General features: G+C 39.5%; 1 protein-coding gene across 2 annotated transcripts in view; it reads left to right on the top strand.

The window, feature by feature from the left end:
• WNK3 (WNK lysine deficient protein kinase 3) overlaps positions 1-26,558 on the top strand; it is a 94,239-nt gene that overhangs the window by 35,431 nt on the left and 32,250 nt on the right. For both annotated transcript variants that reach the window (XM_083356718.1, XM_083356719.1), the window contains 7 exons: positions 1,161-1,249; positions 2,553-2,775; positions 12,224-12,512; positions 16,194-16,390; positions 17,583-17,738; positions 19,936-23,760; positions 25,462-25,529. In XM_083356718.1, coding sequence (XP_083212844.1) covers positions 1,161-1,249; positions 2,553-2,775; positions 12,224-12,512; positions 16,194-16,390; positions 17,583-17,738; positions 19,936-23,760; positions 25,462-25,529 — 4,847 coding nt within the window. The remainder of the gene's footprint in view (positions 1-1,160; positions 1,250-2,552; positions 2,776-12,223; positions 12,513-16,193; positions 16,391-17,582; positions 17,739-19,935; positions 23,761-25,461; positions 25,530-26,558) is intronic.

The raw sequence follows: 26,558 nt of genomic DNA, 5'->3' as shown, positions 1-26,558 counted from the left end.
CAGGTGTCTTGCTTTATTTCAGGATAGGGCTACTCTTACCCTGTCTAATTGTATACTGTATGTTAAATATTCAGAATAACAGATTACTGAAATTTGCTAACCATAACACTCCTTTAGTCTTTAGTAAGTATATTTATTTATGTGAGAAATATATATGTAACTATTTCCCCAAAGAGACGATCCTATTATACTAGGGGGTCCCTAACCACCAGTGGATGAGCAAGCAAAGCTTCATTTGCACATGTGCGGGATCTAAGTTGCATGCAAAACCATCCCATCCCAGTCTGTGGGAGGCAGTTTTCATTCCGAAACTGGTCCCCATGCCAGAAAGTTTGGGGACCGCTCTATTATATCATTACACTGGAATTCATCAGTACAATAGACATTTTATATTTTTTATATTTTCAGTATTTGAAAGGCAAAGACAATGTATTCTCAAATTATAATGCATATTTATCTGCTCTGAAAGGGCCATATGTGCACACATACCCCCCATTCCCATGCAGAGTTAAATACAGTTTTAAAAACCAAATGTATGGGGAGAATTTTTCAGAAGGAATTAGTAAAAGCCATCATCTTAGAAAATAAGGAAATCATTTTTACAAAGATTCGTTTTCCCAAAAATTCAGAGCACTGCATATTTTAATAATGTTTACAAAAACATCAATGTGTTTCTTTTCCCATCTTCAGGATTGAGGCTGAGAGTTATAGATTTGCTTCCAAATTGAACTGAATTGAATTTCAAGTTAGAATAATTACTGTATTACTTAATTATTATTGTTATTATTTTGGTCCCTTTCTTTCTCCAATGAGTACACTGAAGATATGGTGATTGCCTGAGAGTCAGCTAGCATGTACTTCTAAATTTAATGACTGGGGAGAACAAGTCTGTCAAATAAATAGCATTTATTTGATCCTTTTTATTTGATCCTTTTCAATCAGATCTGATTTTATAAGCAATAACTGGCATTTAAAGAATTCAGGACAGACTGAAATGTTTTGTTTTAACATATATGTGTGATAGCTAAAACTATTTCTACTATATTGGCTGTTTAAAGGCCTTCTATTTATAACCTTGGGAATTTTCCATAATTCTGTACAACTGTAGAAGAGAAATCTCCTGTGTAATTCTATTAACAATTATGTCCCTTCTCTTCTAGGGCATTAAACCTGCTAGTTTTAATAAAGTGACAGACCCAGAAGTAAAAGAGATCATTGAAGGCTGCATTCAGCAGAATAAGTCTGAAAGGTGGGCAGATCCACTTTGTGTCTCTCCTTACTTGCTTTGAATTGTGCAAATTAAGAGATAGCATTTGAGTGTCAGTAGCAATTTGTTGGTACTGGAAAAAAATGATTAAGCAAAACACTCATGCTTTAAAACACCCGCATAAGTCCCTTTGAAGTCAAAAGGAATGAAGCTCATGAAGCCATATAGCAGACATGTCAAACACAAGGCCCAGGGGCCGGATCCGGCCCGTGAAGTAGTTTCATGCGGCCCGCGAAGCCATCCTGGAAGCAGTGAGGGAACGGCCCCCACTGCCTTGGCCCTGGCCCAGAGACCCTCCTTCTGCCAGAGACCCTCAGATCTGTCCCACTGCTGCCCAGGCCCCCATAGGCACCCTTGATGCGAACGATGTAGAGCTGGCCACGCCCACCCAGTAGGCCTTATGCACTCTAGCCACGCCCACCCAGTAGGCCATGCCCACCCAGGCCACGCCCACCCGGCCCCCTGAGGGCAACCGCAATGCTGATGCGGCCCTCAATGAAATTGAGTTTGACACCCCTGCCATATAGCAAACTGTGGCTGTTAAGACATATATAGGGAAAGTATTGCAGAAACAAAGACTCAGTTTGCTTGCCGGAAGGGGGCAAAAGGTGGTCACCTGATCCTGGGCCCCTGCAACCATCATAAATACGAGTCAGTTGGCAGGCGTCTGAATTTTGATCACGTGACCACGGGGATGCTACAATATTCGCAATTGTGAAAAATGATTATAAATCACTTCTTTTCAATGCCCTTGTAACTTTGAACAGTCACTAAATGAACTGCTGCAAGTCGTGGATTACCTGTATTATATCAGTTTTGGAATATCTCTAAGGCAGACATGTCAAACACAAGGCCCGGGGGCTGGATCCGGCCCGCTAAGTGGTTTCATGTGGCCCGCGAAGCCATCCTGGAAACAGTGAGGGAACGGCCCCCACTGCCTTGGCCCCGGCCCAGAGACCCTCCTTCTGCCAGAGACCCTCAGATCTGTCCCACTCCTGCCCAGGCCCCCATAGGCACCCTTGATGTGAATGATGTAGAGCTGGCCACGCCCACCCAGGAGGCCATATGCACTCTAGCCACGCCCACCCAGTAGGCCACGCCCACCCTGGCCATACCCACCGCAATGCTGATGTGGCCCTCAATGAAATTGAGTTTGACACCCCTGCTCTAAGGGAAGTAGAATAATTTTGAAAAGAAATGCTCAGCAATTAGAATAATACACGTTTGGGATCCTGAAGGCACCTTCAGTCATCTTTCATACTGTTTTACGTTGAATATATTTCAGGCTATCCATCAAAGACCTCTTGAACCATGCTTTCTTTGCGGAAGACACGGGACTCAGAGTGGAGCTGGCAGAGGAAGAGGAGGATGGGCCGCACTCCTCTTTGGCTTTGAGACTTTGGGTAGAAGATCCCAAGAAGCTGAAAGGGAAGCACAAAGACAATGAAGCAATAGAGTTCAGTTTCAATATGGAAACAGATATCCCAGAGGAAGTGGCTTGTGAAATGGTGGGTGTTTTTGGTCACTGCTTTGCTTCTTTCTCCAGCTGCTTTCTCTTTTGCCTTATAGTATACCTCATTTGCAGGGAAAGTATTTATAAATGTCACTCTCAAAATTGGGAAACCTCCATTGTATAAAAGAGCTACACTTAGAAAACTGTTCCTAGCAACTGATGTGAAAGAGGAAAATGGAATTTGGATAAAAGTCATGGTGCTGGGGAAGGAAACCTTATCCTTAATAGCTTTCTTCTTCTGCTTGTCAAGACTGTTATTCTAGTTTAGCTGTAATTTTCTGTTTGCAGAGGGGGGAAGCAGGAAACATCCCCATTTTCTCACTTTTTTTTACAGTCTGGAAGAATTATAAATAATTAAATTGATCCATTTTTATATTCCTTTTTTCTGCCTTTGGTCGCAGTTTTATCTTTTAGCTTAGGGTTATAACCAATCTTGTTAATTATTATGGAAGGTAGGTTATAAATTATGGATAAATGAATAAATTCATTTAGATTCACAAAGATTTATCATGCTGAGGCTGCTAATTGCATTGTAATATCTAAAATACAAGTACTGCACTCAATCTCCTATTCATTGATACTTTGAGCTTTATTTACAAGGCATGATTCTTTTAGGATACCTCATAAGCTAAGAAGGGCTACAGGGCAGCTGAAAACTGTTTATTTTCATGTATTACAACTTTTAAACAAGAAGATAGTAGCTAACAGAAACTTAGAACGTAAGAAAGAAAAAAGGGAAATAAATAAATAAAAAAATTGAAGAAAAATAGAAAAGAAAGAAAGTAAAAATATAAGAAGTGGCAGTTGTAGCAGTTATAAGTATAAAATATTTTGATCTCTCTAAGGTGATATCATATTACTCTTCTTTCTATAATCTATCCTGTTTAATCATCAAAACCATTATCATGTTCATTTTGTTCATTTTTACACAAAAAGTCCATAAGAAGATTCCAGTGAGTAATAAATGTAATAATGTCTTTTCCCTAATCAAGGAAATTAATTTATCCATCAACTTCATTAACCAATTCTGTATAATAGGTAGTATTGAATCTTTTCATGACTGCGCAGATAGTAATCTCGGTACTGTGATCATATATTGTAACAGTTTTCCATGCCTTTTTTTCTCAGTTTATCCATTAAGCCTAAAAGAAAAAGGTTGAGCATTTCCAACATATGTTTGATGTCCTTTTAGAAATTCTAGGGAATTTCTCTGGCATCTTGTATCAATGATACATCATTTTATAAAAATTCTCTTTGAGATCATAATACAATGTTGATTTCAACCCTTTTAACTATATATTTTCCCATTGTTCCATCTGTATATTATAATCAAATTTCTTAAATCCTGGTACATCAGCCATTTATCTTCATCTGCCATTTCTTTTCTTAACCTTGTACCTTGTAAGTTTCACTTATAATCTTAACTCTCATAATTCCTTGATCTTATATTTCTGTTCAATACCTCAAGAGCTGAAATGAACAAAATTGGAGACAATGGACATCCTTTTCTTGCCCTTTTTGAATCTCACAATATTTTGTTAATTCCCATTAACAGTTAATTCCCATTAACAATTATTTGTGCTTTCTAAGAAGTATGACTCGACCTTACTCATTTAGTAAAATTATATCCAAGTTTCATATGTTCCAGAACATTAAATAAAAAATCCACTTCAAGGCCTTCTCTGCATATTGATGCAGCTTGTTTTTCATAATGTTGCTCCAAATATTCCTAAATATTCAAAGTGTTTCTAATATTATTTCACAATTCTCTTTTAGGTAAAAAAAAAATCTGTAAAATTATTCTCAACCTTTCGACGAAAATCGTAGTAAACAGTTTATAGTCATTATTCAGTAAATATATTGGTTGACAGTTTCCTGTTAAATCTTATACCTTTTTAGGTATTAATGTTATATTAGCCTCCTTCCAGCTATCAGGAATCTTTCCATACTGCAAAATAATATTCATCGTTTGTTGTAAAATTTGTAAAAACTCATCTTCAAAACATTTATAATAAGAGGCAGCAGCCCATCTGGATCAGATATCTTTCCTGTTTTAATCTTTGTGACAACTTCACATAGTTCCCTTATTGTTATAGTTCCATTCAAAGTTTGTGTCTGATCTTTCTTGAAACTTTAATATCACTTCCTTTTTCTTTTCGCAGCTTGTATGCCAACCATCTCCTCAGTTTATTTGGAAATTCAAAATTTATTTAGTTTGCATAGTTCATCTTTATTTCCATCTCTCTTACTGTTAACATAGATAATTGCCTCTGGAAAAGCTTAATTTAATTAGTGATCATCCCTGGAGATTTTTAAAAATTTTCACCCATTTTTGTCTCATCCAGAATCATTTGCATTTTCTCTTGCCTTTTCATTTAAGTTTCTTTATTGCGTTGTAAAAAAATAACTTCTTGTAAAATTTACTTGCATCCCGGTCATCCTTCCTTCTCTACCTTTATTAAAATTATTCTTAAAACCTCCTACAGTCTTCCACCATTTCTTTTAGCAATAGCATTTTATTCAGTCTCCACCTAAGAGACTGCTCTGGTTCTCGGTGAATAAATATTTTCCCCATCATGGCACTGAAGCCAAGCTAAGCTTTAGTCAAATCTTGATTACAATGTTTTGAGGTTAAAATAAGCAAGATACTGTATTACTGTGAACAGTCTCTACTTTTCTCCTTTTGTTTTTTTTTTTCTTTTTATCATCCTGTGCCCAAGAAAAGAAAAATGTGTTTAGACTGTAGATTCTTCATTTTGCCTCACTGTTGCCTTGGTTTTGTTTTTATAAAACATTTGGCCACAGAGGAATCTGACAAATGACAGCTGATGTTACTGAAAGGAGACATGGCAATGCATCTGTTCATTTCATATAAAATATATGCAGGCAGAAGGCTACTGCTTAAGCATCACCTACCCACCAGCGAACTGTGAAGTTTTGTAAGTGGTCCCATGATCCCTTGCCTTATGAAATGGATCTTTAATGCATTTTTGGATCCCTTTTCTGTTTTTCTTTTTTTCTTTTTTTTTTGAGGGTAGATTGGGTTTACAGACCTTGCTCAGCAGATGGCAGTTAAGACTCTCTCCTTTAATAGTTCCATTTAGCACAAGAGCAGTGCTTGAATGCTTTTTTTATCTGTGTTTTCAAGCCATTGTGCCCTAGTTTGCATATAAAACAAACTTGTAAATAATGGATTTGCATTAAGCTAAGAATAAACAAATTAATAAGATAAGAAATTGCAAACGTAGCATACTGTTATGTAGGATCCCGGTCAGTATATCCCAGAAGTGCTTTATGAATATTTCAAGTGTGTGGGAAGTAATATTTGGCATGTTGCAGATGTTTTTGTGATATACTAGGGTTATTATACTTTTGTGGTGGTTCCGTTTAATAAATTCTAAGCGGTTACAAATGAATGACTTATCTACTATAGGCAGTCCTCGACTTAATGGCCACAATTGAGCCCAATATTTCTGTTGCTAGGTGAGACAGTTGTTAAGTGAATTTTGCCCCATTTTACAACCTTTCTTACCACAGTTATTAAGTAAATCGCTGCAGTTGTTAGTAACACAGTTTTTAAGTGAATCTGGTTTCCCCATTGACTTTGCTTGTCAGAAAGTTGCAAAAGGTGATCACATGATCCCGGGGCACTACAACCGTCATAAATATGAGTCAGTTTCCAAGCTTCTGAATTTTGATCACTTGCCCATGGAGATGCTGCAATGGTTGTTAAGTGTGAAAAACGGTCATAAGTGACTTTTTTCAGTGCCGTTATTTTATTTATTTTATTTATTTTATTAAATTTATATACCGCCCTTTCCCGAAGGACTCAGGGCGGTTTACAGGGCATTTAAAACAACCAATACAAAAGTTAAAAACAAATTAAAAAAGATTAAATCATCCCTAGAATTAAAAACCCCAGTTAAAAATTCTCAGCCTGGGCCGGAGAGCTCAAAGCGCCAGGTTTTCAGGTCCCAGCGAAATGTGCCGGGACCTGAGTGTTATAACTTTGAATGGTCACTAAATGAACTGTCGTAAGTCAAGAACTACTTGTAATTGTTCTATTAAAACTGAACTTTAAAAAAGTAAACTTTTGGGGAATAAATATTCAGTGATGATGATGGGAAAAAAAAGAAATTATCATAATATAATAGTAACCCATTTCCAGTAGTGAAAACCAGAAAGCAGTTTTTGCTACCAGATCAGCTCTTGCCTAAATCAGCAAATGCTAGACAAACAGGGCAAGAAACTGCAAAGTAACAGAGGTGAACAAAACAGCGCCGATCAGCTGTTTAGATGGATTTGAAGCCCCCTCCTCGGGAGAAGAGGAGGGGGTGAGGCCCCAGGTAGGGGTTGAGCTCTCCGGGGCCGCCTGAGCTGAGAGTTTGGACGGCTGAAGGATTGAGCCCCCCCCGAAGCCTGGGTTGCTCCGAGCTGCGCAGCGCCCCTGCTCCGGGATTTTTGGAGGAGAGCCAGGCGTTAGCAACCACCCCTGCCAAAAGGAAATACTTTTGATTATCAAGATGCAGGCAGAGCGGTACAGGAGGTCAAGGTGATGTGGACTCTTATCTTTACTCTCTAGCTCAATGGATTTTATAGCTTTAAAGTGAAAGTGTGCAATAAGTGAAAGTGGGGGAAGATGGCGGCTAAAACTTCTAAAGCTCTTCGGAGTGCGGGGTCTTCCCTGGTGCAACAGACCTCATTGCAAGCTTTGCTTCCTCCTGCACCTCCTCCGGCATTGACGCTTAAGGATTTACAAGATGCTCTTGGAAAGCATTCACAATTGATGTATGACATGATGGATGAAAAGTTGAAAAAGCTGGAGGAGAAAATGGAGGAGAAAATGGAGAAATTGGAGAAGAAGATGGAAGAGAAGTTTAGAGCAATGAGGGTGGACATGTTGTCTATGATTGAATCTGTAGCTGAATGTGTGCAACAGCTGGATGTAAACGTGGAGGATCTCAGTCAAAAGAACTCTATATTAGAAGCAAAGGTATTAGAAAATGAAAATATAAGGGATAAAATGGACGGAGAATTGAGCCTTGTTCAGTATCATCAGATGCAGTATGCTATTAGAATCAGGGGTTTAAAGGAGAATTGTAAAGAAGATTTAAAGCAGCTGATTTCTGAGGCTCTGGAAGGGGTATTGGGCCAGCCAGCATCTGAAATTGAGGGAAATATGGACAAAATTTTTCGTGTAAATTCATGGATTGCAAGACAGAGGAAGTTACCCAGAGATGTGGTGGTCTATTTTACAAAGAGAGTAATTAGAGATGAAGTCATTCAAGCTGCTTATGATACTAAATTGGTAGTGGCTGAGCAAAAAGTCTTGGTTTTAAAAGAGATTCCTCCGAAGATTTTAAGCAGAAGGAAAGATTTTGCATTTCTAGTACAGGAACTTAAGAAATGTGATATTAAGTTTAGATGGGAGATTCCAGTTGGACTGGTGGTGACGCACGAAGGTAAAAGACATCGTCTGGTTACTGTGGCCCAGGCACGTGATTTTTATAGCAATGTGTTAAAAGCACCCCCCCCTATCATTTTTGGAAGCTGCAAAGGGATACGGCGAGGGAAAGCTTCAAGATGTTGCAGATAGACAGACAGAGGACAATGGTGTTGGAGGGGATCAAGTTATAGTCTCATCGGTTGTTGCAGGAGGCCAGAGGATGACGCGTGCCGCCCTAAGAAGAGCGAGACGAGAGCAAGAGCAAGACCAGCAGAAAGTTATGGAATCTCCAAAGCGTACTTACAGTGAAGCTGTGGGAGGGGCGCGGTCCAAAGAAGTTATGGGGGTCATGTCAGACGTGCTCCAAAAGCTTTGGAGTGTTAAGATTGGTGATTAAATTTTTAAATTAGAATGTCAATGGATTAAATTTATCATAGAGGCGAAAGAAAGTTTTTTTTAATATATAACACAATTTAAGATTGATGTTATTTGCTTGCTAGAAAAGTATATTAGGGTTATGGACTAAAAGTATGTGTTGAACTAAGAATGGGTACGCAAGCTCCTAATTAACAACAAGTTGTCTTAGAGATTGCCTAAACCTTTTTTTATTCTTTTTATTTGAACTCAAGGATGATCTGGAACTGTGAGACATTTGGTGTGATACATGCAAGAACTATTTTTGATCATAGTTTAGTTTGGTTGGAGATTATTAAGGTTAACAGAGATAGGCGCTTTTGGCGCGTAACTGAGAATTTGTTTAGAAATTAGAGAAAGGTGGGAGAATGTAAATAGTAGGTGAAAGTTTTTTTCTTTTTTTCTGAAATTAATATGAATAAGGACTGGGATTAAGAAATTCTATTTTGAGTAAAGCTCTTTTTCTGTTTTCCTCTTTTTCTTTTTTATTTTATTTGTAATATTAATATTGTTTGTATTCATTTTATATGAGCTAGAGGGAGATAGAATTAATAGTTTATTGTTGATAACATAGGGGTGCTTATGTTTGTTTTTCGATTTTATACCCTGTATTTAGCTCTGGGAAGTCGGGGGGGGGGAGGAGGGAATGGGGGAGAGGGATAAGGAGGGCTAGGGGTGGGGGAGGGGGGATTAAAGTCAAAATGTATTGTAAAACTTTTTAAATAAAAAAAAACCTGGAAAATAAATTGTTACTACAAATCTAGACCATCAGAAAGGGGATTTCAAATGAATATGGTCCAAAGTTTAAAACAAATTCCCAGAATGAATGACTACATAAGAAGGGCTAAGGGATCAGCATCATGTGATTATGAAAAGCAAGGTTTCCTATGATACTGAGTTGAATGGATCAGAAACAATAACTGGGTGTTAACCGAACAAGCTGAAATTACAGATGCTGTGAATTCTGGACAACTAACAGCAAATGATGTTATGAAAACCGTAAGAGTATAACTCTGATCTTGGGAAATAGAAATGTTGCAGCTCGCCAATCCGCATATCAATTGGCTGAGAAGATAAAAAGTCAAATATTCCCAACGTTAAAGCAAATAACTTTTTGCTTTCTTTGCAATCTTTGTTTTTCCTGCTTATTTGCCTAAAATTAACCCATATTTGTTTTACAAAAGTCTAGAAGCTGGGCAAGAAAAAAAATAAGAAGTACTTACATGTAAAGAAAAAATAAATACATATTAGAAAATTTACGGAAAACAATACAGTAAAAGAGTGGTTTCAAAAAGCACAATAGATTAACAGAATTGGAAAAGCATTTGTTGGGTAAGCAATGGAAAATGTACTGATATTAAAATAAATGGTTCAGATACAAATTAGAAAGATTGAAAACTAGAGTGCCTCCTCTTACCCTAACCCTAACCCCCCCCCAAAAAAAGATGGAACTACATGGTTTTTGGCTCAAAAGTCAAGTCTAATCTATACTCCAGGCTAGCACACAGCTGAATGATCTGCAAACAATAAAGAATAGATGACATCTGGAAGAAATTTCTTGTATAGAAAAGGGGAAAAAACCTATTCTGACAGCTTCAGGCCTATATCTTGCCTGCTTACAGCACTCAAACTGTTTACTGAAATTATTCTAATATATGATAATTTGAAAGAAATTGAAATAGTCAAAGAGGAACACAAGGGGACTTTTTATCAATCATAATAAAAATACTTAGGATTAATGGAACCTTCTGATTTATTGCATGACCAAGTTTTTTTAAAAAAACCTTTAAGCTTAAATTATATCACTGAGGGGGGCAAGAGGCACAGAAGCGACCCTCTCTAATTTTTCAGGCTGTATAGGAGAAGTTGGGGTGGAGAATAGTACTTTCATATTTTAAGATTGATGTCAGCCTTGCAGGGTAAACCAAATAGAAATCACAACCAGATGAGCTAATTCTACTTTATCGTAAAGCTACATTGGCAGAATCTTGCAAGTCTGGAACAAGATCTACAAATCAATACCATCAAAGATAAAATTGAGTATATTTCCAAAATAGCAAATGCCAATTATTTAAAATTAAGAATAGTACTCTAGAATTGTATCTTTAATTGTAAAATCACTCAGAAGATAAAAAAAATACCATGATAGGATTGCAAAAATTGGAAATTAAATTGGAATTTGAAGAGAAAATACAGGCTTACAGTTTGTAAAGGCTATTACTGTATGACCATGTGCCTGAAAATGTTCTGCAAAATTAAGAGATCATAATTGTGGAATTTCAAAGTCAAACTAATAGCCACTTAGAACATAATGCTCCAGATTTTTTTTCTGGCTTTGAGTCATTATTGATTCCTGCAAATTGGACAAGACCATAAATTTTTCTTGCCAATATTTTTGGAAGTGATTTGCCATTGCTTTCTTCCTTGTGCTGAGAGAGAGTGACTGGCCCAAAGTCATCCAGATGCTTTGGATCTAAGGAGGACTAGAGCTCATAGTTCTAGTTTCTAGCCTGGTGCCTTAAGCCACGACTACACTAAAGCGACTCTCACACAACATATTACTCTTATAGAAAACAAGTATGGTTCATTGATGTGGCAATACTTGGAGGCAGTCAAATTGATGAAAAACACCTGGAGAAAATAACAAACTACCATGATTTATTGATATTTTGAGATTGAAAATGGAAGAAAAAAGGTAACAATTGTAATTGGAATCTTTAGTGCAACATTAAATGGGCTCACCAAATATTTAGTAATGTTAAACTTACTGGACTTGGTACCATTAATTTTTCTAGGGTATTTTTAACAACATACATTTCATGTTGATAGCTCTATGATTCTTAGCTCCTTTGCTAAAACCTCTGAATCATTGCAGTCGCTACATAATCAGTTAGAATGACAGACATGAATAACATTGGAATAGCCTCCTGGCTGCTAGTTAGCTAGATAATACCAAACTGGAAAAGGAATTTTATATCTACTTGTCTGTTCATTATTATAGTACTTATTGTTCATCTGGAGCTCTGAGCAATGAGTCCAGGTCCAATTTGGCATTCATTCAGGGTAAGGTCAGTTGCCATGGGATTCTGAACTCCAATGTGCAAATACAGATTAATTTTAATTGCTAAATATTAAGGGATGCGGTGGCTCAGTGGGTTAGGATGCTGAGCTTGTCGATCAGAAGGTTGGCAGTTTGGCGGGTCGAATCCCGAGTGCCACGTAACAGAGTGAGCGCCTGTTACTCGTCCCAGATTCTGCCAACCTAGCAGTTCGAAAGCACGTAAAAATGCAAGTAGAAAAATAGGGTCCACTACGGTGGGAAGGTAACAGCGTTCCGTGCGCCTTTGGCGTCTGGTCATGCCGGCCACATGACCACGGAGACGTTCTCGGACAAACGTGGCTCTTTGGCTTTGAAACGGAGATGAGCACCGGCCCCTAGAGTCGGAAACGACTAGCACGCATGTGCGGGGGAACCTTTACCTTTTTACCTTTAAACATTGGTGGATAAACCTTGAAAGACTAAAATGGTAGATAACAGAACTGACTTTACCTAAATTTTTGCTTTTGTTCATTTTTTTTTTAGGTAAAGTCGGGATTCTTCCATGAAAGTGATTCCAAAGCTGTGGCTAAATCCATTCGTGATCGTGTCACCCTAATCAAGAAGACACGGGAGCAAAGGCAGGTGGGCAGCCTGGAGGAAAGGAGGGACTCTCAAAGCCAGCTTCCAAGTGGACTCCCATTACTTCAGCCACAAGGCTCATCATTCACCCCACCTTCTCAGCCAAGCAAGACGGAGTGTGAGGAAACAGAAGTTGATCAACATGCCAGACAACACGTCCTTCAACAAGTGCAGCACAGCTTTCCCCTCACTGGTAATGAGCAGTCATAAAACACTTAATACATACTATTTATTATTTATTATTAAATCAATAATAAGGGTTTCATTTTGTTCAGGAAATGCCCTATCTGAGGTGTCTGAGCTTTGGGCTCCTTTTTTTGCTGCTTTATTGACAGTCCTTTAGCATATAAACTGTGGTTGCTTTCTGTAGAATTTAACCTTGGCCGAATTGTTAGCTAATATACATTATGGGGAGCTGAAGTTAACGTTAAGGGAATTGTTAATATATTATGTAGAACTAAAGTTACGTTAAATGAAGCCATAACAATGAGTGAATGTGTTCATATGTTAGTTTAATGCATTTACATTTTTGAAGAGCAGTAGTAGCTATCCTGAGTAGCTTTTCAGCTGCTCATTTAGAAACTTTCCGTTACTTTCACAAATTGCTTGAAACTTTGCTGGGAGGCAGCCTGTTTTCAGAACTTTAGATTGCAACTGTGGCTTTCTTTCACCCAAGAGATAGCCAGTTGTGATCATTGAAAATTGCTGCTTCTTACAGGAGGTTCCTGAGAATGTAAAACAAATTTTGAATTCAGAGATCTCAGAAGGGGAAATAAAGGAGGCAATTAAGAAACAATCGAATGGGAAAACCCCGGGAACGGATGGACTCCCGGCGGAATTATATAAAGAGATGTTGGAAATGTTTAGTGGCCATTTAAAAGATTTATTTAATGAGGTTTTGAGTGAAGGGAAAATACCCCAGTCATGGACAGAGGCTTATATATCTTTGATCCCAAAGGAAGATTCAGATCGTACCTTGGTTAAAAATTATAGACCCATTTCGCTATTGAATGCAGATTATAAAATTTTCTCCTCAATTCTGGCGGGCAGGCTTAAAGTTTTCTTAAGAGAATTTATACATCCAGATCAGAATGGGTTTCTTCCAAATCGGCAAATAAGAGATAATTTGAGAATAGTGATGAATACGTTGGAATATTATGAGATGCACCCTAGCAAACAGTTGGCAATGATGTTTCTTGACACTCAGAAAGCATTTGACATGGTTAGTTGGGAATTTTTAATATGTCAGATGATTAAAATGGGATTTGGACCAAATTTTGTAAGAGCTATACAAACAGTTTACAGTACGCAATCTGCCCGAGTATTATTCAATGGTGAAATGACTGGGAAAATTGATATACAAAAAGGTACGAGACAGGGATGCCCCCTTTCACCTCTACTGTTTATTCTGACTTTAGAACCACTATTGATTATAATTAGGCAAAATAATAATATTAAAGGATTAAAAATAAATGATCAACAATATAAGCTCCAAGCTTTTGCTGATGACTTAGTTTTTATTTTGGAAGACCCATTGGAATCGGGCCCTAAATTATTGGAGGAAATTAGTGCCTTTGGAGAAGTAGCAGGTTTAAAGATTAATCGAGATAAAACTAAATTTTTGGTAAAGAATATTGGAACTGAATCCAAGGTACAATTACAAGAGGTGATGGGGATCCAAATAGTTAAAAAAGTTAAATATTTAGGTATTTGGCTATCTTCAAGGTGTCCACCTATAAAGGAATTAAATTATCAAAAATTGAACATTGCTGCTTCTTTCAGTTGGTTTCTACCTTTTATCTCTCTGACGGCAAAACTTGAATGAGCCATCTTCTCAAACTTGCTAGTCCTTCATTCTGTTCAGCATCGCCAGCATAAAGTCATTTTAACTTCTAAGAGTCAGTTGGTCTAGTGTTGAAGGCGCTAGGCTAGAAACCAGGAGACTGTGAGTTCTAGTTGTGCCTTAGGCATGAAAGCCAGCTGGGTGACCTTGGGCCAGTCACTCTCAATCCAACCTATTTCACAGGGTTGTTGTGGGGAAAATAAGAGAAGGAAGAGGTATTAGGTAAATATCCTGGCAAGTTATTTATAAAAATAATACTGATAAAAATCTATTTAAATTAAATAAAAATAAATGAGAGCTAAGCAAAGACAACTCCCTCTCAACAGGAGTTTTAGAAGAAAACTATGACAATGAATTTAGAGCAGTGAGCTAGTGTCAAAGCTGAATTCATTTGCGACTTCATCATGTTCTCCACTGCCAGGGTAAAGACCAGAACAAGTTGCTCCCTGGAAGCTGTTGGATCCTTTGGATTTCGTCTGAGGAGCGTTTTTCTCAAACTTGAAACCACATTAGTGCTTTGGTTAAGATGTCGAATAATGAAGTTTCAGCATATAATATGACAGCTCCTAAATTCGCCCTGTCCTGTATTAGTGCCTTGAATGCTTCATGGTTCATAGAGCAATTGCATGCTATGAAATGTGAGGGCAGAAATTTGCAGGTCCCAAATGAATCCAGCTGGACAAAATGCATGCTTATTTATAGAGCTTATGTCACAGCAATTAGACGAATGAAAGTAGTAATTTATTTTCTGCCCGATTACATCCATGGAATCAGTAATCCAAGAGAACTCTGATGGTCCCACCACCAATAACTGTGTCCAGTGTTCTGATCCTGTCAGGCCTGCCCCAGTCTACTGTCTCAGGAAAGTAAGATTTGTGACTCCATTTGGTTGAAGCAGAGGAACTTTTACTGAAAGAAACTGTTTGCAGTAAAGTCAGGTAGAATCTGGTGTTCCTGCGCAAAATACAAAGCTATTCTTTTCCTTTCCTACTCCCTCCACACATGACTGGTCCCCTGGTCAGCCAATGGAATGCCGGTAAGATGTTTTGAGAAACTCTGAGGTGTCAAACTGGCAACATTCCATTCTCAGGGCAAACGGCCTTGAAGATCCTGATATAAGCTGGTTTACTAGAAATCTGGTCTTCCATTGTCACCCCCCCTCCCTATTCCCCACGCTTGATGTTACAGCAATAGCACTCTATAAACCCCCTCCCTCCCCCCTTCTTAATGGCAGGACACCAGCAAGGCACAGGCCAGTGATGGTGGACCTGACAGATACAACCTGATAGCCACTGTGAGCAATTTACACAGTACTTTATGAATAACACTTTTCAGATTTATGTTGGGTTTTGCTTCATTTTAGGCAGTGTCATACCTAGAATTCTTCTGTAACATTATCAGTTTTGTTGCTTGATCCCTTATAAACAAGTAAATCCTCAGTTCAATTTGTACTGTTACTTGTTTGATGCCTTCCTAGCTTGGCTTCTAAGGGCTTTTAAGGATTCTATCCTGCTGTGATCTTTTAGATTGTTTAAAAAGGATGATGAAGCCACTACTTAAAGAAGCTTTCATTGGACACTGCTGACTTTAATAACTATGAGTCAGCATCCAGTATTTCATATCTAGCCAACCTAATAGAGAAGGCGTTAAAGCCTCTGAAGATTTGCACATAATGGGTTATCTTGAGCCTGGGCTTAGACCTGCGTGTGTCACAAGAGATGGCTTTGGTCACTCTCAAATAAATATAACACGGTTTCTGATACTGTACTTATTTAAACAGATTAGTTGTGTTAGATAGAATCATTGTTGTGGCAATTTTTAAAAGAAAGATTGGGGTATTCCTTGTTTTCCTTCCCTAGGAAGAGGCTTTCATTTTGTGGTATTCTTTCTGAAGTAAATATTTTATCCATATATAAAACTGCATTTCCTGACAACCCAAGTGTTTGCCTGAAGGAGGCGGAAGGGAAGCGCTTCTGATGTGTTCTGAAAGAATGAACATTCTGCCTTTTCTTTCTTCTCACACTGACACAGCTGACAACTCGTCTGAGAGAGGAGCAGGATCAGTTATACTGTCAGATGCCTCTAGTCAACATAATCTGGCATTTTCCTCGGAACACATGGTGGGCACCCAGCAAGTCCCCAATCTCTCACAAACTGAAAACAGCAGTGTTCAAGGGCACATCTATACTTCTCAACAACTGATGGGGCATTATCAGTCCAATGCAGGGGTAAGAGGCCTATTGTTTTCTTAATAACATAGTAATTAAATATTGTTGTATTAAGAAAGTATCTTCACCTGTAGGAAAAGGTAGCAGAACCTGGGGATGGGGTAAAAAGAGGAATCAGCTTAGAATCTCTGTGTAGCCACACACAGACTAAGTTCACTCCTCCCTTGAATTCTGCCAACCCTTATCTAGCGCAAAATAGTGCTAATCTTTAGTTGAGCAATAAATCAGTTTAATTGGAACTACGTGTGGTCTTCCTGACATTATCCCACAGAGACATGTATGGTGTTTCAGTATAAAACGTTTTGGTCCCAGGAAAGGAATCAAGGTGACAGCTTTGACTAGGGGGTGCTTTTGCATAGATTCATCTTGTGAATCAGTTGCACCCTTTCCTGGACTGGAGGCCTTGTTCATGGTCCCTCCTGCCTCAGTCACTTCCCATTTGGATTACTGAAATGCATTTTACACGGGATTGCCCTTGAAGACCACCCAGAAGTTATAAGTGGTCCAGAATGCAATGGGATGTGCAGTGATAGGGCCCCCAAGTTTTACCCACATTATATCCTATTGTGCAAATGGCTCCCAGTTTCCTTCCAGGTGCAATTCAAGGTTATCTGCAGGATTGCTCTCCCTAAGGGCAGAACAGGATGGGCACACTCCTAGTGCCCTCCCTTAAATGTTGCCACCTTATGGTACTTAGGAAACATGCCTTTTCCCGACAGTCCCTGCCCTGTAGAACACCCTTTCCCCTGGAATTTGTTAGACTTTCCCCCCCCCTCCAATTCTTTTAACTTTCCAAACAGCATTTAAGACCTGGCTTTTCCCCTCAAGTGCTGGCATAGGGTGAGACTGATGAGATTGTGGGCTGCATGTCAAAATGTAACTATGGTGTTAAATTGGTTTTTTTAAAAGTATTTATGGTTTTAATTTTTATATTGTAAATAGATGTTTTTTATATATTGGCTGCCTGGACTTTGGTACAAATGAATGGGTGGTTATATAAATGTTCTAAAGAAAGAAAAGCCGATGGACATATTTTGGTTATTAATTCTGCATCCTAGGAAGATATCTTGTTTTCCCTAGAGAATATATGAGAAAATGTATAAATAGGCCAGATGAGACCAGGGGATCTTGCTGAAGCACAGACAATTGTTTTGTTTTTCTAAGTGAAGCCTGTTAATTATTCTTTATACAGGTGCAGCCAGCATTGCCAACAAATGTGGCTCACCCCAGTGTTTTACCATTAATCCAGAGTCAGCCTTCTGGTCTACCTACTCACAATTTGGCACCTCCTGCAACTCTCCAAGCCCAAACCTCTCCTCTTACAGCTCAGCAATTCCCATCAAGGATGGTAAGGTTTTTCACTAATAAACAGTATTACCTAGCAGATTTTTCAAACCATCACTAAAAGCCTCATTTTAACTATCTGAATCATAAAATGGAAGCAATCATTGAAAGAAATAGTGGAGTATTGCTTCTCATTAAAAGCCAAGCTACATAGTACAATTTAATGTGTATGTTTGGTATGTCTGATGGTATTTTTCAATAAGTAGCAGTTTGTAGTAGCAGGATGAAATTTAATTCTCCCTTTTATTTTCTCTACAAAAACTTCAAGCCGTAGTTCCAGAATTATTCTCCTGGATGTAAATAACGGCTAATCCCTGATGGGAAGAACAAAGAAAATGAAATTGAAAAATTAGGATTCAGGAAAAAATGCTTAGGTGTGAGGTGAAATGGGTAAATATAGGTAGTTCTCAACTTACAAGCAGCTGCAGCCATTTAAAGTTAGAACAGACCACCAAAAAGCTACTTACTAGCTGCTTCTGAAGTTCCAAGACCACCACTCCCAGTCACATGACCACATTTGGGGTGCTCAGAAAGCATTTACAACGGTTTGCAGCATCCCATGGTTACATGACCATGATTTATGGCACTTTTGCTAATTGGGTTGATTACGTGGGTGGCCTGCTTTACAACTATCCATTACAGTCATAAGTTGAGCTCTGCCTGTATGTCCCAGCTATTTTTGTATATTATCTGATTATATTTTTTATCCAGTTAAATTATACATTTTTGTATTATAAAATCCAAATGGGTATCTAACTTCATTAGCAAATACACCTGAGTATCTATTTCATAGACTGCCAGTCCTTTAAGCGCTCTTTTTGTGATACTTCATAGTCCTGTGCATCAGCAGGTGGCAGCTCCTAAATGACTTTGCTGGGCTCCAAAAATAAGCAGAGTGAACACTGTTTAGTACTTAGAAGAGAATACCAGTAATGTAGGTTAAACTGGAAGCATGCACACCCCAAAAGTTCCCAGAAGAAAGCAGTAGCAATAAACTTCTGTATTGGTGCCAAGAAAACTATATGGATGTGTCTATAAGGTCATCAGGAACTAAGCTTGACTTAAAGAAGACTTTATCTTCATAGTGCAATCTCCATTAATATATTAAGATTTATTGTTCCATTGTGTGTTGGCAAGATAAAATTTAGCTATTTGCTATCTCCTGATTTTAATAATACTAAATACTTTGGAATTGTCAGCAAACATATCCTTTGTTATCCTATTGTAGCTGCCCAGAATCTTTTGGCCAAAAACAAATTTAATAAATAAACAGATAACAATGAATCATTAATCCCAATACAGATATTTAAGAAACCATATACAGTTATTTGGGAAACAGCCATCTGTTCAGAGTGTATTTATTTACATAATCTTGAATCTTGTGATTTGTATTATCTTTCTAAGATTTAAAGATGGAAATGGCAAAGAACCATGAGAAGTGCATTAAATTCAGAGTTAGGTTACTTTAGAGAGACTTGTTTATACTAGTCAGGTCATACTGATTTCACTTGGTGTATTCCAAGTAAAAATAATCTGGTTTTCATCCATTAAAACTATGGATTATATGTAAATAAGAATGTTTTTTAAAATGAAAGTATGCTTCCAGATAGTGCAGCTTTCAGTGAAAAAGGATCTAAAGAATTATTTCCTTGTCTTTCTTTTTTTCTGCGAACAGTTATGTGCCTGAAAGCTTTTCCACTCTCATTTATAAATCTAAAGACTTGTGATAAGGGTTGTATTTCTGGATGCTACAGAGACTGCTGTCTCACTACAATGCATACTGCCAGATGGGACTAACATTCACAAATAGCAGTTTTTTGCTCAGACATCTCAAATATAAAAATGTAAAAAACTTTCAGCATTTCCTTTTATTTTTTTTAGAGCACAGTCAAGAGAAATACCAATTGTCCAGTTAAAGTAATTCTTTTAAAACATTGAATAAGTGTTGCCAAGGTGATGGAATTTTACAGCTGATATTTTTAACTTCTATATGTTGCTGCTTTTTATATACCCAGTTCTGTTTGAAATGATGTTCAGAAGATTATTTCATGACATGTTCTATATGTTGCTGCTTTGTATGTACTAAGTTCATTGTGAACTGATATTTAAAAGTTTATTTTTATGACAACATTTCATAGGATAAAATCTTCATACAAAAAGGATCACTTTATCAACATCTAAAATACATTTTTTTTTACCAGCCTCCAGATTCCCAAGTATCCTACAGTGCAGAAAGTCAGACTTTGGATGGATCCATCATGGGAGTTCCTCAGCAGATGTTGACAATCACTTCTCCTCAGAATATACCTGCCTCGCAGGTGGGAAATCAACACATGCCAACAAGCATACAGTTAACCTCTGCTGCTAGACTTAGTAGTCAGGCTACAGCTGCTGTGGGATCAGTGGAATTAGAGACTGCTTCTGCCAATTTGGTATCTGCCAGTCAGTCCCCTGTGCTACACGGGCAGCCTTCAATTCAATTTGTCAACAACATGCAAGTTCTTCAGTCAGTTCCACAAGGAGTTAGACTTATTCAACAACCCAAGCAGCTTTCCCAGCAGGTGCCATCGACACAGCAACTACAGCAAGTTTCTCAGCAGGTGGCACCTGTGCAGCCAAGTCAGCAAATAGTTCCGCAGGTGACATCTTCACAGCAGGTTTCTCAGCAAATTGCAGCTATGCAGCAGATACCGCAGAACCTAATGACAATGCAGCAGTCTCAGCAAGTTCCCCAGCAGGTAGCATCCATGCAGCCACCTCAACAAGGGGTGTCCTTGCAGCAGCCACAGCAAATTCACCAGCAGGTGATGCCTATGCAGCAGTCTCAGCAAGTTCCTCAACAAGCGACATCTGTACAACAAAGCCAGGCAGTTCCACATGGAGCTTCTACCCAGCAGATTCTAGAGCAGCCTCAGAAAATTTCCCAACAGGCAGCCTCCGTACACCAGCCTCAGCAAGTTCCTCAGCAAATTCTCCAACAAGTGGCATCCATACAGCCGCCACAGCAAGTGACATCAGTGCAGCAGCCCCAGCAGAATCCTCAGCAAGTGACATCCACACAGCAGCCCCATCCTATTCCTCAACAGATGCCACAACAAGTGACATCCATACAGCAGCCACACCACATCCCTCAGCAAGTTCAACAGCAGGTGACACCCTTACAGCAATCACAACAGAGTCCTCAACAGGCAGCATCCAAACAACAGCCTCAACAGGTCCCACAGCAGATGACACCCATACAACAGCAGCACATTATACAGCAGGTGACACCCATACAGCAGCCACAAGGTCCTCCGCAGGCAACATCTATACAGCAGCCACAGCATATTCTCCAACAAGTTCCACAGCAGATGACACCTGTACAGCAACCACAACAAGGTCCTCAACAGGAAGCATCTATACAGCAACCACAGTGCATTTTTCAGCACGTTCCACAGCAGGTGGCACCCATGCAGCAGCCACAACAAGGTCCTCAGCAAGCAACATCCATACAGCAACTACAGCATATTCCTCAGCAGGTGACACCCATACAGCAGCCACAACAAGGTCCTCAACAGGAGGCATCCATACAACAACCACAGCATATTTTCCAGCATGTTCCACAGCAGGTGGCACCTGTACAGCAGCCACAACAAGCAACATCCATACAGCAACTACAGCATATTCCTCAGCAGGTTCCACAGCAAGTGACTCCTATGCAGCAACCACCACAAGGATCTCAACAGGCAGCTTCCGTACAGCAGCTACAACATATTTCTCAGCAAGCTCCACAGCAGGCGACTCCTATGCAGCAACCACCACAAGTATCTCAACAGGCAGCATCCACACAGCAACTGCAGCATATTCCTCAGCAGGTCCCTCAACAGATGACACCCATACAGCAGCCACAGCATATTCTGCAGCAGGTGGCATCTATACAGCACCCACAACATATTGCTCAGCAGGTCTCACAGCAGGTGACACCCATACAGCAGCCACAACAAGGATCTCAACAGGCAGCATCCATACAGCAACCACACCATATTCCTCAGCAGGTGACACCCATACAACAGCAACAGCTTATTCCACAACAGGTGACACTTATGCAGCAGCCACAACAAAGCCCTCAGCAGGTGGCATCCATACAACAACCACAGCACATTCTTCATATTCCACAGCAGGTGGCACCCATGCAGCAGCCACAGCAGGTTCTTCATATTCCACAGCAGGTGACATCCACACAGCAGCCACATCAGGTTCCTCAACAGGTAGCAACCATACAGCAGTCACAGCAGATGGCGACTGTTCAGGCACAACAAGGTCCTCAACAAGTGTCATCTGTACAGCAGCCACCGCAAGTTCCACAGCAGGTGATATCTATACAGCAGCCACAGCAAGGACACCCACAAGTTCCACAACAGGTGGCATCCATGACTCAACCCCAGCATTCTCCTCAGCAAGTTCTGCAGCAGGGGACATCAATGCAAATGGCACCGGGGCTGCAGTCTCAGCAAGTTGCCAGTCAGCAGATTGGATCCCTGCAGATCCCACAGCAGGTAGCCTCCATGCAGCAAGTTACACAGCACGGGGCATCCTCGCAGCAACCTCAGCTGGTTCCCCAACAGGTGCCATGTGGGCAGCCAGCTTCACAATCTCAACATACTGTGCCCGTTCATCAGGTCTCCACTGGATCACAACAAATGACACTTATGCAGCAGGTCTCACAGTGCCCAGAAATATCCCAAGATACTTTGGGGCCTCAACAAGAGCAGCAAATTACTCAGATACACCATTCTACAAATCAGCATCCCTGTGTAATGCAACATATGCTATTTCATGTGCCCCCACAGCAGCAGAAAGAAGAGCAGTTTGTTCTCCATTCTACTTCCAAAGATCAGTTGCCAGCTGTCTCTCAGCAAGACGTGGAAACGCACCAGCAATCTGAATTCTCAGGGTCAACTTCAGAAAAGGTGGCTTATCCCATCCAGACCCAGTATCAGTTGCAAATCCAGGAACAGATGATATATCCAGCACAATCCCCACACAAACCACCAGTTTCAGAGCAGCTGAAACACCAGCTAGAGCCAACTAACCAGCTGCAGGGTCCAGAGCAAGCAGCATGTCAGATGCATGTCACTTACGCAGCACAGGGCTCAAATCAGGCACCTTGCCCAGAGCCATTGGTTTATGCAGCTTCTGGAGGATATTCGGGACATTCTTTGGACCAGTCAGCATATGTTTATCAAGGGCAGACAGCATATATAACTCAACCAACATATACTGCTCAGCCTCCAGAGATCCAGCAAGCTCATTTAGCAGTACAGAATACCGATCATCCAGGTTTTGCTGTGCATTCACCTGATCAGTCTTTACACCTGTCGAAGGATGGAGATGCTGGCAACGTGGAACTGCAGATTTGTTCAACACAATCCACAAAAAACCATGACCACCCTTCTGAGCCACATCTGCCTGAGCCAACAATGTATATTACTCATCAAGATTCTGGCATGGGCCACCAGCAGCTGCACTCACCACACGTGGCACATAACATTGCAGAAGGGCAACAGTCAGGGCCACAAGCACCTTTTGTCTCATCTCAGCTATCTTTCACACCACAAATGCAGCCACAGCCTTCTTATCAGGAGTTTAGCCAGCAACTTATTTCTCAGTCGCACAAAGCCGCAGTCCCACAGTCTGCCCTAGATACATTACAGACTGTAACCTCTGGATCAGAACAGCCAGAACAAGCTTATACAATGCAACAATCTTTAGATGTGTCAGGAATGTTGAATCATGCTCCTCTCCTCCAGCAGTCTCAGACATTTCAACCGGTTGACAATAACCAACAGTTTATTCCTCCACCAGTACAACCAACATACATTCAACAGCAGCCAGTATGTCAGAACTCAGTTTTACCTGCAGAATTGATTGCCCAGGAGCAGATGCCTTCTCAGAATTCTATGGCCGCTTCTTTGAACCAGCAAATAGCATTTACTGCTATGAACCCACCGAACCAAGAGTATCATCAAGGAGAAGACATTTCACAGGTATGCCAGTTGGTATCCTAACATATATCCTAATTTTTCATTTTCAAGTTTCATTTCATTTGCATTAAGGGAAAAAAGGATAATGGTGATACTGGAAGCAGACCTTTTCTGTTTGCTAATTTCTCTAATAAGAAAATGATAGGACTTGGAACTGGGTTCTGGATTATGAGTTTGGGATATGAACAATACGGATTTGTTTGGATGTTGAACTGCAACATGTCATTTAGATCACATTTTCTTTTCCGTGAACTGGTGTTGGATAAAAACTTCCAGGAAAAAAAAAAGTAAGAAACAGGAAAAAGTTCCACTTGGCTCTCTCTTTGCTTACTGTTTCACTAATTAGGTTTGAATGTTTCTAATCTGTTCATTTGTGAAGTTTTAAGATAATTCGACAGGCATGGTTTTCTTGAGAGTTACATCATGTTCTCCTGAATTTAAAAGATTTTAAAAAATGATACAATCCAACAGCTTGGATAGGGGGTAAAAGTGAGCATTCCCATGCCTTTATTTTTTTGACACTGTGCCCCTGCCAATATGTTTCTTGATTACATTTGGTCCTATTTGCTGCACCGTCCTGGTTCTCAATTTCTTATCTCAGTATATGATTTGTCTTCCTTATCATCCTCTCCCACATAATGTAGCTCCAGTTGCTTTTTTCTGTGGCCCCCTCCCCTACTTCATGGTTCTTTTCTCTGGTACACGACTTCTAATACCTATCTTTACTTCAGACTTCTCTTTCCTTCTTCTTGCTGACTCTGTCCTTTTTCTTTTTAGCTGCCTGGGCATTTTGCCCTGTAACTTTAAATTGCACAAAAGTATCACATCTCAGTTATCCTGTCTTCTTAATGATACGGTTCGCCATCTTCTTGGATCCAGCTTAAAGTTTTAATTTCACAAAAATTGCTATCTCATTCCCTAAATTCCTTAAAGAAGACTGGCTTCAGTCTTGAATCCCATGTGGCCTTTTAATTCTCTTAGCACATAGATTATTAATGAGCACTAAAAAAATAACACAGACATATAAGGGGTTTCATTGCATTATAAATCACTGACTGTAGCAGTCTTTGGATTATGTTTCTGTGTACCTTTTGTACTTGTTGCCGTACATATTTGTTTTTTTTGTTGGAATATTTTGGCTAGAAGAATTATCTTTAGTCTAATGTTTATGTATCTGAAGGCTAAAATTACATAAAAAGTCCTGCACACTAGATAGCAGTCCCTATTTAATTTTTGAGTAGAAAAATGGCTCTAAGTCAGGGCAGCAGTATTATTTGTACTTGGATGAAGTAGAATAAAATCTGAGACAGTTACAAACAATTCTTTCCTTATTAGTGATTTGTAGCCTCTTGTAGTATCATTTAACCATCACTGTGCCAATATAAAAATAATGAAGAGGTGATTTATCTTGTCACAAAGATGATGATTTATGGAAGACTATAAAATAATAATAAGAAAATTGCTACAACATCACAGTTTTAAGTAGATAAGAGGAAAAAAGCAAGCAGAATACTTGGTTAAAACTTCCAAGGTAAAATATTGTTCTGGTTTATCTTTGATACCTTAGCTAAAAAAGCATAAGCATGTGCTGTATCAAACTCACAAACCATTTGCATGTTCTACAGTTAAGTTATTTTCTAAAAAATTCTATTCAGGGGAAATGACCAAACGCTACACATCGGTTTACCCCCTCTCTCCTCACAGGTTTCCATCTCAGCATCAGATGAACATGAGCATCAGTCAGCAGTTCAAAAACAAGAGTCTATTCAAGGGTGAGTTTGCTCTAAGATTAATTCACTTGGTTGTCACAGCAGTAAAGAGAGTTGGATTTCAGCTCACATTATCCAAGAGTCAATACAGTAAAACTGGAGACTCTTAAGTGGGGGAAAAGTAGCTTAGAATATTATCTCCAAACTTGGTGAACAACTACATTCTTTATTCATAAGTGAAGAACCGAGAGGACTATCAGTGTGTCCAGAAACAGAAGATGACTTGAGAAGGAGGAGTAGCAGTGACAGTTCTCAAAGAATGTGAGAACAAAGACGAAGTGTTTAGGTCAGGGGTCAGCAACCTGAAACAGTGAAAGAGCCACTCAGAACCGGTTCCCTCACAAAAGGAAAAACTGGGAGCCGCAAAAAATGTGTGCGCATGCGCAGAACAGGGTTTGACTGAAGAGTGGAGCCAAGGCGAGATATGCACCTACCCTGCATATTTGAATTGATTGGTTGAACTTTTTTAGTCCCACCTTTTTTTTTTTGGACTGCACATGGCAGAGGAGTGGGAGCCACAGGAAATGGCTGAAAGAGCCGCATGCGGTTCCGGAGCCGCGGGTTGCAGACCTGTGGTTTAGGTGGTTCTTTTAATCTAATAAAATGTTAAAAAAATAACTTGTGGATTCTCTCTACTGAAATAGTTTAGACCAGGGGTGTCCAATTGCCGGCCCATGGGCCGGATGCGTCATGGCGAAACCGCACCCACCCCATTGCCGGCAATGGAAAAAAAGTCGTGATACGTTGTGACACGTCACCTGACGTTGCGAGTTTGACACCCCTGGTTTAGATTAATCATTTTTAGTGTGTGTCTTTAACAATTCATTAAACACTATCTCTTTTTAAGTTATTAAAAAAGTCTTTTTGCTGCATTATTCAGCTTCAATACTTGGCCACTTCTCTGACTCCCTATGGTAACATTACCTGCCGTAATGTTACAGCCCACACTGTTTTCTACATACTATTTCAGCAGAACATAAGGGCAATGGACAAAACTAATACCTTCCCTGTCCTAGATAGATATGTACTATC

This window comes from Vipera ursinii (genome assembly GCF_947247035.1).
Source record: "Vipera ursinii genome assembly, chromosome: 2".
Classification (NCBI taxonomy): domain Eukaryota; kingdom Metazoa; phylum Chordata; class Lepidosauria; order Squamata; family Viperidae; genus Vipera; species Vipera ursinii.
This window is presented reverse-complemented; position numbering and strand designations above follow the sequence as displayed.